The sequence below is a fragment of the Rhea pennata genome, chromosome 12 (assembly GCF_028389875.1).
Source record: "Rhea pennata isolate bPtePen1 chromosome 12, bPtePen1.pri, whole genome shotgun sequence".
NCBI classification, from domain to species: domain Eukaryota; kingdom Metazoa; phylum Chordata; class Aves; order Rheiformes; family Rheidae; genus Rhea; species Rhea pennata.
In genome coordinates this window covers 24276946-24290871 of record NC_084674.1, presented here as the reverse complement: position 1 = coordinate 24290871, position 13926 = coordinate 24276946, and the positions used below count along the sequence as shown (strand labels likewise).

Here is a 13926-nt window from a genome sequence, read left to right as displayed (position 1 = left end):
TGATACAAAGAAGACAAACCCAAAATTCATGCTGCTGAAGGACACATTCAGTGTCATTTCTGTTTGGGTAGGAGCCACATCCTTGACCTCTGCTCAGTTTGCTCTTTCTTTTCCATCAAGGTATACTACTGTAGAGAATAGTAACTAAATTTCTTTCCGAAGGGTTATCTGTCCAAAGAGCACTTTCAAAATTCTTGAGAGCTCCTCAGCTAGTCACTAGCACCTGCTCTCTTTTCTTCCCTTAGCAACTCAAAATGTCCCTCTCTAGCCAGAGCCACGAGAAGAGGCATCCATAAAGAAACATATGTAAGAAAATCGACGGGCAAAAACTGCATCAAAAGGTTGGTGATATCAGTCTCTAGAACAGAAAGAGAAACTTAGGCTTACCCCTCCAAGCTAGTATTAGAAGGATTTGTCTTCCTTCAAGTTAGATTAGGCAGAGAATTCTGCTCTCCCGTAACCATCCTATTAACTTCACATCCTTCCAGATGTCCAAAGCCCTCTAACCACATCAGGCACCAAACTGCACAGTGAAAAGGCTCAGATTATCACATTACAAGTATTGTCATGCCAGTAATACTTAAACCATACTGCCCGCACAAAGTACTTCAGCTTTCTCCTCTCTGGAGATAGCTTCACCCTAGGTGCGCCCTCCGGGGTGTCAAACCATCATGGAGAAGAGCCCACTGCCTGCACAGCTGAGATCTCCTGTGTCCCAAAGGATTTCAGCATTGCTCTAAGGTCCCCAAACATCCCCCAGGATCCTCTCCCTCCAACCATCAAAGAGATGCAAGGAGAAATCAGATCACCAAGGCGACATGCTCACCCTGAGGGAGCTGCCAACTCTCCACAGCACAGATGGGTAAAGACTGGAGAACAGTTATGGGGGGCCAGCTTCGCCCATGCCACAAAAGACAACTCAGCACGAACAACCACGCTCGATAAGCGACCGTCTTCTGCTGCTGCTTACAAGCGCCACGGGAACAGCTGCGGCTGGATCTCGGCCTGCCATCCCGACGCTGTGGGGCGGCCATTGCTACAGCTCCCAGGCTGGACTGCCGGGCGCCGCGGCCGACAGCCGCTCACGGGAAGATGGCACCCTGCCCCTGCCTGCCTTCGTGCCCCCACCCCCATCCGCCATGGCGCCCGCGCAGCCGGCCCCGCCCCGCGGCGGAGGCGCGCGGGCAGCGCGAGCGCACGCAGCTCCTCTCCGCGCGGCCGCGCTGTTCCCGCTGCGCATGCGCGCGCGCGTGCGGACGTCCGCCAGCGACGGGGCTTGCGCACCGACATGGCGGCTGTGCCTGAGGGCGGCGGCGGCGACGCGCCCCCGGACCCGGCAGTACAGCGTGCCGAGCTGGGGCCGTTGCTGGCCATGGCCCTGAAGCCAGGAGAGTCCTGGTGAGCGCGGCCGATGCGTCCCTTCCTCTCCGTTCCCCGTCCGCTCCCGTTTCCTGCCAGTGGCGGGGCCTGTGGGAGCGGCCGGGCCGTTGCTGAGGCGCCGCGCCGCTCCGTGCCGTGTGTTGCAGGTACCTAGTGGACAGCCGGTGGTTCAAGCAGTGGAAGAAGTACGTGGGCTTCGACAGCTGGGACATGTTCGGCGTGGGCGAGCCGAGCCTCTTCCCTGGGCCCATCGACAACTCGGGGCTCTTCAGTGGTGAGTTTGTCTGGCGGCGCTGGGCCCTTGCGGAAGAGCACGGCCGGCTACGGAGCTAGCAGGGGGAGAGAGGGTGAGGCTGGCCGCGGCGGCCGCGAGTGCTTCGTGCTATCCAGATTGCTCTTACCTCGCTGCTCGGACTCGAGTAAATTACTTTCCTGCGTTACTAGAATCCGAGTTTTCCCTCGTGCTGCTTTCACTTCTGATTCACTTCTGAAGCTATGTGTTTTGCGAGGATGCAAACGACTGACCTAAAGGTTGTAAGCAAGGAGACTGGTGAGGTTTCTGCTTGCCCTTGGGGAGTGTTGGTATCCCTTAGCATGATGGGAGTACGCTGTTATTGATGTCTCGGCTCTTTTTGCCTGGCTCAACTCATTTACTTACTTTATTGGAATGTCTTTGTAGTAATGGTCAGATAACTGTTTCTATGTAGATTCTAGTGATGTATGAGCAAAAACCTACATGTGAAATAACTTAGTTCTTAGTAGTTAAAAGGGAATTGTTTCAAAAAGCAGAAAGGTACCTACCGTGTGGAATTCTGAAGTATCTGGCTTCCTCCAGGTTTCTCTGATAGTATGTAAGTCCATATAGTTGTTTGCCTGCCTTAAGTACTTCTTCCCTTACAATTTAAAGGATTCCATACCCTTGTTGGTACTTTTACTGGTACTGACAAATTATTAGTAGAATGCGGTACAGCTTTTCTGTAATGTAAGTAGAGGGATGTCTGCCCAGAACCTGTCTACTGCATGGCCTCCCAGCCACAGAAATTGGAAGATGCTAATCTCATGTGCTTTGGCTTTCTAAAAGTATTGTAGAACGTGTTTCGAGAGTGAGGAAGAAAAACATACCCTGCTCCATTTAGACATCATGTCATTCACAACTTACTGTGTGATGGAGACTTCAGAGTCTTTTCAGAGGCATAGTCACAAGTATTCCTCTTCATATGTGCCCTTCTACAAACATCTGTCATGATTCCTAATAAATACTAGAAATGTGGTTATCTGTCAATTTTCTACAGATTTAAAGCAACTTAATTTATCTCTGTTAGTAGACATAAGATCTAGGCACCGAATGTCTCAAACATCTGTAGATCTTCAGAAGAAAGAATTCTGTTTCAGGTCATGCTCTTTTTTTTTCTTTCTTTTAGATCCAGAAACTCAGAGTTTAAAAGAACACCTCATTGATGAACTAGACTATGTATTAGTTCCCACTGAAGCCTGGAACAAATTAGTAACCTGGTATGGCTGCATTGATGGACAGGAGCCTATTGTAAGAAAAGTAAGTATGAGCGAACTGAATTCTCTTCTGCTTTCATTATTTTACCTCTGCAAAATTTTGGTTGTGTTTATTGTGCTAGTTACAAGTTAGGATAGGATGCTCAGCACCTTTGTGGACATAATAGCTTGGAGTGCTTTTGCCATGTCTGAAAGAAGATGACTTTCTAGTATTACAGTTAAAAGTGCGTAAATTTTAATCAGTTTTCATTTGATGGATTATATGGGGTAAGAGCTATGAACCTTGTTCTGGGTACCATTTTGCACTAATGGTGCTCTGAACCAGTGCAGTGCTTTCTTTTTGCGTGGAACAACTTGAGCTTTATTGAAAAATTCAAGTTGTTCCGTCAAGCAGATCAGTCTTCCTAGGCAGGAAGCAGTGTTGGAGTAAATTGCATTTTAATTTTAGATGGCTTATGGATTTCCTCTGGGTTTTTTTTTTGTTTGTTTTTTGTTTTGTCTTCCAAAATTCTGTGATTCTAAAATTTGAAGAGGTGAGGCACATTCTTTGTTTTAATCTCGAAGTCTGTAGGATTTGGCCACCTGACTAGGAAGAGGAAGTCGATGAGAGCTACTTACAGACAGCTGGAAGTAGCCTCACGATCACAGGCCCTGATTTCTCATGGGAGACTTCAACCAACCTGATATCTGCTGGAAGGGCAACACAGCTAGGCACAAACAGTCCAGGAGGCTCCTGCAGTGTATCAATGATAGCTTCTTGACACAGGTGGTGGAGGAGCTAACGAGGATGGATGTCCTGCTGAACCTTGTCCTAACCAACAAAGAAGGACTGGTTGGGAGCAGCCTTGGCTGCAATGACCATGAGATGGTGGAGTTCAGGATCCTGCATGAAAGAAGTAAAGCAATAAGCAGGATTGCAACCCTGGACTTCAGGAGAGCAGACTTTGGGCTCTTTAGAGACCTACTTGGAGGAATCTCATGGGTTAAGGCCCCAGAGGGAAGGGGGCTCCGGGGGAGATAGCTAGTATTCAAGCACTACTTCCTCCAAGCTCAAGAGGAGCGTTTTTTCCCAAGGAGAGAGAAGTCCAGCAAAGGAGGCAGGAGACCTGCATGGATGAGCAGGGAGCTCCTGGCCAAACTCAGACAGAAGAGGAAAGTACACAGAATGTGGAAGAGGGGACAGGCTACTTGGGAGAATTATAGGAATGCTGTCAGAGTATGTAGAGATGCAATGAGGAAGACTAAGGCCCATTTGGAATTGAGTCTGGCAAGGGATGTTAAGGACAACAAGAAGGGCTTCTTCAAATACATCAGTAGCAAGCAGAGGACTGGGGAAAACATGGGCCCACTACTGAACGGGGCAGGGGCCCTGGTGACAAGGGATACAGAGAAGTCAGAGTTACTGAATACCTTCTTTCTTTCAGTTTTTACTGCTAAGGGCAGTCCTCAAGAATCCCTGAGTGTGGAGGCAAGGGAGAAAGTCTGGAGAAAGGAAGATTTTCCTTTGGTTGAGGAGGATAGGATTAGAGAACTGGGCAAGCTTGATGTTCTTAAATCCATGGGCCCAAATGGAATGCTCCCATGGGTACTGAGGGAGCTGGCAGATGTTGTTGCCAGGCCATTCTCCATCATCTTTGAAAGGTCCTGGAGAACTGGAGAGGTGCCCAAGGACTGGAAGAAAGTCAATGTCACTCCAGTCTTCCAAAAGGGCAAGAAGGAGGACCCAGGCAGCTACAGGCATAGGCTGGTCAGCCTCACCTCCATCCCTGGAAAGGTGATGGAACACCTCATTCTGGATGTCATCTCCAAGCATATGGAGGATAAGAAGGTGATCAGGAGTAACCAGCATGGATTCACCAAGGGGAATGCTTCCTGCTTAACCAATCTGATAGCCTTCTACGAAGGAATGACTGGCTGGGTAGGTGAGGAGAGAGCAGTGGACGTTGTGTACCCTGACTTCAGCAAGCCTTTTGACACTGTCTCCCGTAACATCCTCCTGGATAAGCTCAGGAAGCGTGGGTTAGACGAGTGGACAGTGAGGTGGCTTGAGAACTGCCAGAATGGCAGAGCTCAGAGGGTTGTCATCAGTGGCACGGAGTCTAGTTGGAGGCCTGTGGCTAGTGGAGTCTCCCAGGGCTCAGTACTGGCTCCCATCCTCTCCAACCTCTTCATCAATGACCTAGATGAAGGGACAGAGTGCCTCCTCAGCAAGTTTGCTGATGATACCAAGCTGTGAGGAGTGGCTGCTTCAACTGAGGGCTGTGCTGCCATTCAGAGAGACCTGGCCAGGCTGGAGAGCTGGGCGGAGAGGAACCTCCTGAGGTTCAACAAGGGCACGTGCAGGGTCCTGCACCTAGGGAGAAATAACCCTAGGCACCAGTACAAGCTGGGGGCTGAGCTGCTGGAAAGTAGCTCTGCAGAGAAGGACCGGCAATGCTGGTGGATGACAAACTGACTATGAGCCAGCCATGTGCCCTTGTGGCCAGGAAGGCCAGTGGTATCCTGGGGTGCATTAGGAAGAGTGTTGCCAGCCGGTCACCGGAGGTGATCCTGCCCCTCTACTCAGCCCTGCTGAGGCCTCAAGTACTGCGTCCGGTTCTGGGCTCCCCAGTACAAGAGAGACGTGGAGCTACTGGAGAGAGTCCAGCATAGGGCTACGAAGATAATCAGAGGGCTGGAGCATCTGCCCTGTGAGGAAAGGCTGTGAGAGCTGGGCCTCTTTAGCCTCAGGAAGAGAAGACTGAGGGGGGATCTTATCGATGTCTGTAAGTACCTGAAGGGAGGGTGTCAAGGGGATGGGGCTAAACTCTTTCCAGTTGTCCCACGTGACAGGACAAGAGGCAGTGGGCACAAAGTGAACCACAGGAAGTTCCGCCTGAATGTGAGGAGGAATGTCTTCACTGTGAGAGTGACAGAGCACTGGAAGAGGTTGCCCAGAGAGGTTGTGGAGTCTCCTTCTCTGGAGATATTCAAAGCCTGCCTGGATGCAACCCTGTCTACCATGCTGTAGGTGACCCTGTTTGAGCAGGGGGATTGGACTAGATGATCTCCAGAGGTCCCTTCCAACCTTACCCATTCTGTGATTCTGTGAAGATGTTCTTATTTTTGTTCTGCAAATGCGGTCCTGAATGACTCTACGCTTAACCTGTTCTGAAGGGTAAAATTCACAAGTCACTTTTTTGAAATCCCCAGTCAAGCATTTGCTTTACTAGTATATTTTTTTGTTTTAGTCATTGATTTTTATGCTGATTTTATTAAGCAGTGCCAGTCTGTGGAGTACATAAGCACTACGCACTACAATGAGAAAACAATGAACAAATAATGCTCAGAATTAATACTGCTTAAGTTTAAGTTGTATCATCTTGGTATAAGTGTTACTTTAGTGTATGCAAAACCCAGGAAAGTGTGGCACCAGAATGGTAGGAGGAAATAAAATACCTCCCTTACAAACTCACCTATGCTGATTAGTGATGCTGAAATGTTGTCATTTAGTGTGGTCTAGAAGTTATACCTAATAAGAAATGATGACATCTTCAGACAGCTTGAATGATCATAGTTTCTCTCTTCATCCCATGGTCACTCTTGTGAATATTGATACAACTCCCATGTAAAAGAACTGGAAATGCAGGAAGACAGTTGGTAATGAGTTGCAGTTTATGAAGGAGATGATTATGGTATTAATAAAAACAGTATAGATTTTCTATATTATTCTATATTATCTGAGAAATGTTAGAACTATTACTGAACACTGACTCTCACAAAACCTGATCTATCTTTACATAATCTGCTTTCTAAAAAAAAATTCAGAAGTTGGGCAACAGATCTGAAAGGTACTGTGAAATAAATGGGTGATGGATTTGACTGCGTGAGCCTTATTTTCTTGGGGTAATCAGACCCAAGTATTCAGCACTCTGATTGTTGAGCAGGAGAGTTTACAGCTAATGTTGGTTTTACAGTCAGGTGATGTGGAGTTATCCTGTTCTAGTGAAGAACAAATTTTTTAAGTTTTGAATTGCCAGGAGAGTTTCAGTGTTTGATGTTAACATGGTAACAGAAGTTGATTATTGACTTAAAACTTCTTGAAGAAGAATATAATAATAGGTTTGTGGGGTATTAAAGTCTCTTGTAAGAATTATAAGGCAGAAAGTCAGTGGAACACATAGGAGAAAACTTAAGATGATGACAGCCTTTGCAGTGGGGAAGCAACAGAAAAATTAAAGACTAAACTTTGAGATGAGTAAAAATTTCAAGCCAGAGTCCCGTATCTGAGTATGAAGGGGTCAGTATCTTCTGGCAGGATTCTCCAGATGGCATTTAAAGTGACATATTTAAACCATTAAAGGATCATAAGTTTAATCCTTTCCTAAAACCAGATTGATGATAATTCATGCATCAGAATATCTGTAGAAGTGAGATTTGGGAAGATTTTTTTTTTTTTTTCAGATATATTGTGATTTTTACAAGCTGAGATTTCTTTCATCCTTGGTCTTCTGATGATCAGAGACAAGTACAAGGGGATTAGATTTGTCTGTAGTACAGGTGTTCTAGTGATATTTTGTACTGTGCTGTCAGGACAATCTTCTATCCGGTCCTAGTAGAAAGTGTATTAATTTGCAAAATAGAACTAACAGTAAGCTTGAATGTCTCTACCAGTGTACCCAACTTGCTTCTGAAAAATAAATTAAAAACTTATGAATTGGTTCCTTTGATTCTGTATTTTTTAAGGCCCAATTTGCCTGTCCAAAAGTTGTTTAAACAGGAATCTTCCTGTTTCTATTGGAACAATAAAATACTGAAGATCTTTCCAAATGTATTTGTTATTTATTTATCTTTAAAACAGTACCTTAGGTATCTAACACAAGCCTATAAAAGCTCAGAAGGGAAGTATTGTCTCCCCAGATTCTCACAGTGAGTCCTAGTTCTGTTTTTTTCTTTTCTTTCTAAAACTGAGTAAAGTTTACTTTCTGTAAGATGGCACAAGTTTTTCTATGGAGATTGTAGCAGGTCTTGTGGCATGCAAAACAACTGTTGCTTTTAAAATTCGTACCTGCTTTTTAAAATATGTGGCTGTCCCTGATAGCTTTTTTTTGATGGGATTGTACTGACAGTCCACTTTTATTTGTATTTTTTCAAGTGATACGTGCTCTGTCTACTTGCATAGGGCCAGCAATCGGTGAGACTGTTCAGCCTCACTTCCACTTCTGGTATATGTGTTTTTAGTATATATGATATACACTGATATCTATGAGTCCAAACACTTACTGTTTTTTCTTCCCTTGATCTGAATTCACTGGGTTTATAAGTGTAAATAATTAAGATTTGTTTTATAGGCTAAATTTTAAAGCATCTTATTTCCAAATTGTTAAAAAGTTAATATAATTCAGCACCTGGGAAACAGTGTTTTTGCCAGTACAATCTTAAATAGCCTACATTCTGAATTTAATTTTTGAAAAAAGAACTTGATGTTGCTTCAGTGTTGCAGAAGGCTTTGGGATTGTTCTGTAGTTTGCCTTAATAATAAGTGTAGAGGAGAAGGAGTGATCATAGGATTTAAATTAATAAAGTTGCAAATTTAAAAATAATTCACTTATAGCTGAACATGTAATTTTAAATCATTATCAAGGTGGAATCTCAGCAATAGAGCCAGAAAATGAAACAAGTGCAACAATTTTAAAAGTAAAATAGCTTAGTACTGTGCATCTGTTAGCTGAAAACTTGACTCAGGATAATGAGAAATGATTAGTGTTTGAGCATAGAGGAGTTCTGACATCAGTTGTAACTTCCACCATAGTACTAGATGTCACAGTAGGAGATGTGTGTTCTGCAGCTAGGTTCTTTTTGTCCTATTACACCACAAGCATCAGGTAACTGACCTCTAAAACATACTGGAATAATGTGATTTGTGGTCCGTAGCTGAAGAACAGTATCTAGCATTAGAAGACATATTTGCTTAAAAAAAAGAGTCTGAAAGCTAATGGGATGGGCAGATATATTCATTGCAGTATTCCCTCAAATATGAAAGTTATTTTTAAAAGGGCTCCAAAATAAAGCAGGCTTATCAAAGGAAATTCTGCCATATTGATTTGCTTTTGCAGAGAGAGGAGTGAGGCCCCTTCTGTATACTATACAAGAAAATAATTCATTCTTTGTTGTGTGAGCTGTCTTCTATTAAAGAGAACTTGTTCCAACATTTCAGGCTTGTTTCTTTTTTAAGTAAACCTTAGCCAAAGGCTAGATGTAAAAGGTAAATATTTTAGAGTGCTCTGATTGCGTGATTGATTTTTTTTACCTGTAATTAGCTGACATTACCAGTTCAGCTATGATGATAGGTCTGTACCTTTGGAGCTTTCTAGTGGGGAAAGAATAGTGGGATTTTTTTCCTTAAAAAAAGAAAAACCCAATCCTAAACTAGCAGAGAGGCTGTGACTTTGATCTGAACTTCGAAACAAGTCAGTGTTCACTTTAGAATTTGACTTGCCAGACTCTTTAAGACATAAGACGTTTAAGCAAATGTAGTTTATTCAGAGCTATTCAGTAAAGCACTTTAACTTTCTTGTTTGTGTTACTCGCCCATTGCATCTGCCTTCTGTTTTCAGGTAGTGGAATATGGTCTGTTTGTGAAGCATTGTAAGGTTGAAGTTTATCTTCTTGAGTTGAAACTTTGTGAGAACAGTGACCCTGATAATGTGGTGAGCTGCCATTTCAGCAAAGCGGATACTATTGGTAAGTATCTCTCTGATATTGAGAACTATGTTCTTATATTCCCTCAAAATATGTTGATCCTTGCAAGAAAAAGGTTGATAAACTGGAGTAAGTCTAGTGGAGACCACCAAAATGGCTGGGGAGTGAAGCACGTGATGTGTAAGGAGAGGCAGAGGGAACAGGGCTTTCTTAGCCTGTAGAAGATAAAGCTTTGCAGGGCCCTCTTAATAGTGGCCTCCTTTCCCCAAGTATCCATGATGATGTTACTGAGAGCATGGATTCAGGATCTTTACTGAGGTACAAAGCAAGAAAACAGAGACAATAGTCATAAATTAAAACAGGAGAGGTTCCAGTTGAATAAGATGCGGAAAACAATTTCTCTGAGGGAACAGCTGAACATTTGAATGAGGCTCAGAAGAGTGGAGAAATCTCCATCCTTGAAGGTTTTAAAGACCTGACTGGATAAAGCCTCAACCAGCCTGGTCCAAATTCAGTATTGACCCTACTTTGAGCAGGTAGGACTACAGGCTTCCTGAGGTTCCTTCCAGCCACAGTGATTCTACATATGTAATGCAGTGAGTGAAGGTTAAGAGCATTAAGGAGCTTGTTGCTAACTAACCTGTCCTTGAGAAACAATCATGTTATTCCTGTGGAAAGCAGTTCTAGCTCTGGTTCTGCTCTGGCTGCTGCTTCTTTGTGTGTGAATATTTTAGGCATTTCATTAATGGCTTTCCCTGCCCAAGTATTCTTCCTGAAATTTGACATCTTTATTTGTATCATTCCTTGTATTTTCCCATGTGAAAATGCTGAATGTCAACTGTGGTACTGTCCTTAAAATGCTTCTGTTTTGTTTTGTTTCACCCTCTCAAACAGCTACCATTGAGAAAGAAATGAGAAAATTATTTAATATCCCAGCTGAAAAGGAAACTAGGTTATGGAACAGGTATATGAGTAATGCTTATGAGCAGCTCAGCAAACTGGATAGTACTGTGCAAGATGCAGGGCTCTATCAGGGTCAGGTAAGGGTTTGGTCTTTTTTTGTTTTTGATTTTTAATGATCACAGTAAATGATGGCAGTATACACTAATACACTCTGCAGTTTCCAATGTATGTTTTCATGGGTAGTGCTTTCTCTAAAAAACTGTTTGTTTTCGGATTCTTATGTACTGTATTCTTTAATAGGCAATCTATTTAATTCCCTTTTATTTATTTTGAGCAATCATTGAGAAAGTGATTGTTAATGATTTTGCAGTGTATATATATACATAGTAGAATTGCAGTTATCTGTTTTTATCTCATGAACTCTTTCAGATTGTTCTAATAGAAGTGAAGAATGAAGATGGAACATGGCCTAGACAGTCTCTTCTGGCAAAGTAAGCTATTTAAAGAGGTCCCACTATTCTGTCCAGCTTGCTTGCTTGATTTTTAGTGGCACTTTGTTCTCCATGAAAGCCCAAATTTGTCTTGTTGTGGGCTGCTTTCTTCTGGGTATTTTGAAGGAGGAAATAAAACCTTGAATGTAAATATTCTTCAGTTGTTTTGCATACCAATTTCTTGTCTTAGCAATCTTCTTCTGTTTTAAAGCTTGTTTCAAATAGGCAGTATAAGGATTAAAAAGCTTATGTTCATACACTGCTTAGGAAATGAGCAAAGTATTATTTATGTTAAACTAGTCTGCTTAAAAACCTCCCTCTGTAGACTGCACAGTCAAATAAAAACTTGTGTCTTAATATGTAGAACGAAAAGTGTATTGCAGTATGTTGCCAAAGCTGCTGGAAGCAAATACTTCCAGTTGTGGTAGTTCATCCTTAAAAAGGATATAGAAATGGCTTGACTTCCTCCCCTACCTCCCAAAAGACAATCATTAGCCTGTAGATGTTGACACAGCTCTTACCTTTAATTTAGAGAAGAGATAAGTATAGAGATAAGATGGGGGCTTGATGAAATACTGTGTGTGTATATAATGAATGGTGTAGAAAAAGTTGGATACAGCTATGAGGAAATGGTCTGTATCTACTCTCCTGCAGAAGGAATGCAAAGTGCAGTGAAACTGAAGCCATCGGGCTCAATACTGATAAAGAACATGTTTTTCTAACAAAAAAATTAACGTAGGGAACTCGCTGTCAAGAGAACTTGTTGATGTGAAGATCTTACTAGTTTAAAATTTGGGGATCAAATCAGAATTGGATTGTCAGTGGAACCTATCTTAAGATGGTAACTCTGCCTTTGAGATATAATGTTTAGTAAATGGGTCATGAGAGTGTCCATAGGATTGCAATGAACTTTCTGTGAGAGTGCTGTGTAAAAGGTGCATAAATACTCATCAGATGCATGCATGCATACATTTAAAAAACAAAAAAACCCCAAACATTACTTGACAGCTGCAGGGAGGCAGCCATGCGCAGAGGACAAGCTACGAGCACTAAGATTTTTATTTCCAACTGAAGCAAAGCTAAAAAGGAGCCCTGTACTTTTCCCAGACATCAATTGTCTTTTGTTTTCAATAGCTAATCTGATATGTAAACATATATATCTCTAGTGATATTTAAGTGAAAATGGTTATCAGTGTGCAAGTTAATATTTTCTTACTCATTAGGATTGTTTATTACAATGTAGGACTCATGAAATTGCTTGACTTGATGGGTACCTGCTGATGGTGGTGGTGGAGAAAATAGTAACAAATCATACCAATAGGATTATCTGTTCCTTTGTACTTTATTCTGGTTATTTCTTTTTCCCTTGTCTCTGTTAGTTAAAGAAACTAAGCATGTTTGTTCTACGTAATCTGTTTTCCTTACTCAGGTAGATGCATTAGTTTAGAAAGCTCTGTTCTCTGACTATCGTCCCTTGTTTAGTCTTGTACGTTAAATGCATGATATCCATTTATTCAAAAACTATTTGGAAAGATAAAGAGGGGAAGAAGCAGCTGGCCAGCTAGATTTCCACTGCTCTTCAGGATTGACCCTGATGTATGCTGATCAGCATGCAAACTGCTGATCAAATAATGAGGGCCTCTTTATATGGCCAGGGAGAAGGTACCTTTGAGGAAAATGGTATACTTTAATGTCTTTGGATCAGAACAATCAGTGTTGGACTAACATTATGGCATCCTACACCCAACTCAGCTGTGTTGTGTAAGGCAAGTCAGGAGAAAGATGATTGGACTTAAGCTTCCTTCTGTGGTTGAAGTGGAAGGAGAAAGAAGCTGAGTACTTGCTCTTCTGTAGGCATATGCAAAAGATGCCAACAAAAAGCAAGTATTTTCGTATTAGATTTAACTATGTCTTCTGTGGCGGTTGATAATCCCCAAAATGTGTATGAATCATGCTTAAACTGCCAGAAGTGTGAGAATGGCGGTACCAGATTTGGCACAGATGTGCCCAGTATCCTGCCTCTTAGTGTGGGCAGTAGCAGATATGTGTAGGAGGGATAAAAAGAGATTCCCTGTAGGAAGAGTGTATAAATAACAATACACCTGCTGTGGTATACTACTATCTTCCAGTAGCCTGCAATTCAGACTTTTTCTGGGACAGTTGAGTCTACATATTTGCGTTTATTAAATGTTGATGGTCCCAGGGAACTTTTCTCCTGCCATTTGGTGCTCCCTCTGTTGCCTGTCTTCACTCCCTATCAAGTATCAGTAGGCTGGATGCCATTCTAGATTAGAGCATTCATTTGTATGGGTTAATGATTTTCTTCTACTTCTCAAGAGTTATTTCACAAAGCTTTTACCTATTTTTAAGGGACTTAAAATAATAGTTTTGATATTCTTTACATATTTTTGTTACAGAATCTATTCTTGGTGAGTATGTCAAATTCAACTTATTTCTTGAATCATTGGCAGTGTTCCACACTAATCCAGTTGGAACTGTCTATACTTATCTTTTCACTTTAGTCATAATCGGTTCTGAAGTTTATTTGTTTTCCATTCCTATTTTAGCATACCTTTCTATAAATGTGTAAATACTGAATACATTGTAATTTATTTGATGTCTGAATATTCTCTAGCTGTTTCTCATCTTCTGTCAAGAATCCTTAATTTTTCAAGGCTTGTTTTTATTAAGTGTAGCTTTATAAATAGTTCATTTAGTTTTGTGAAAACATTGTCTAAATTGCAGCTTTTTATAATGTTGAAATCCAGCAAAGCACATTGCAAAGATTTATTATTATTACTAGTATTGGTCTTGTACATAGGTAAGTTCTGGGAACAACATGGATTCCCCCCACCCCCGGAACAGCAGAAAATTATTTTCAGATAAAGCTCTTTTAAAAATCAAAAAATTCAGCTGCTCATTTAGCCATGTTCTTTCATTTGCCAGATACCTAATCAAATAA

General features: G+C 42.1%; 1 protein-coding gene across 10 annotated transcripts in view; it reads left to right on the top strand.

Moving 5' to 3' along the window:
• The first annotated feature begins 279 nt into the window (after positions 1–279).
• The window catches only part of USP4 (ubiquitin specific peptidase 4), a 49764-nt gene continuing 36117 nt past the window's right edge, over positions 280–13926 (top strand). For 2 of the 10 annotated variants that reach the window (XR_009959701.1, XM_062585833.1), the window contains exons 1-7: positions 280–341; positions 489–1398; positions 1527–1654; positions 2802–2932; positions 9486–9612; positions 10465–10610; positions 10903–10964. Coding sequence is in view for 8 of the 10 variants with exons in the window: in XM_062585833.1 (XP_062441817.1) it covers positions 788–1398; positions 1527–1654; positions 2802–2932; positions 9486–9612; positions 10465–10610; positions 10903–10964 (1205 nt within the window). In the remaining 2 variants the exon portion in view is untranslated. The other 8 variants (XR_009959700.1, XM_062585828.1, XM_062585829.1 and 5 more) reach the window with 8 other exon arrangements.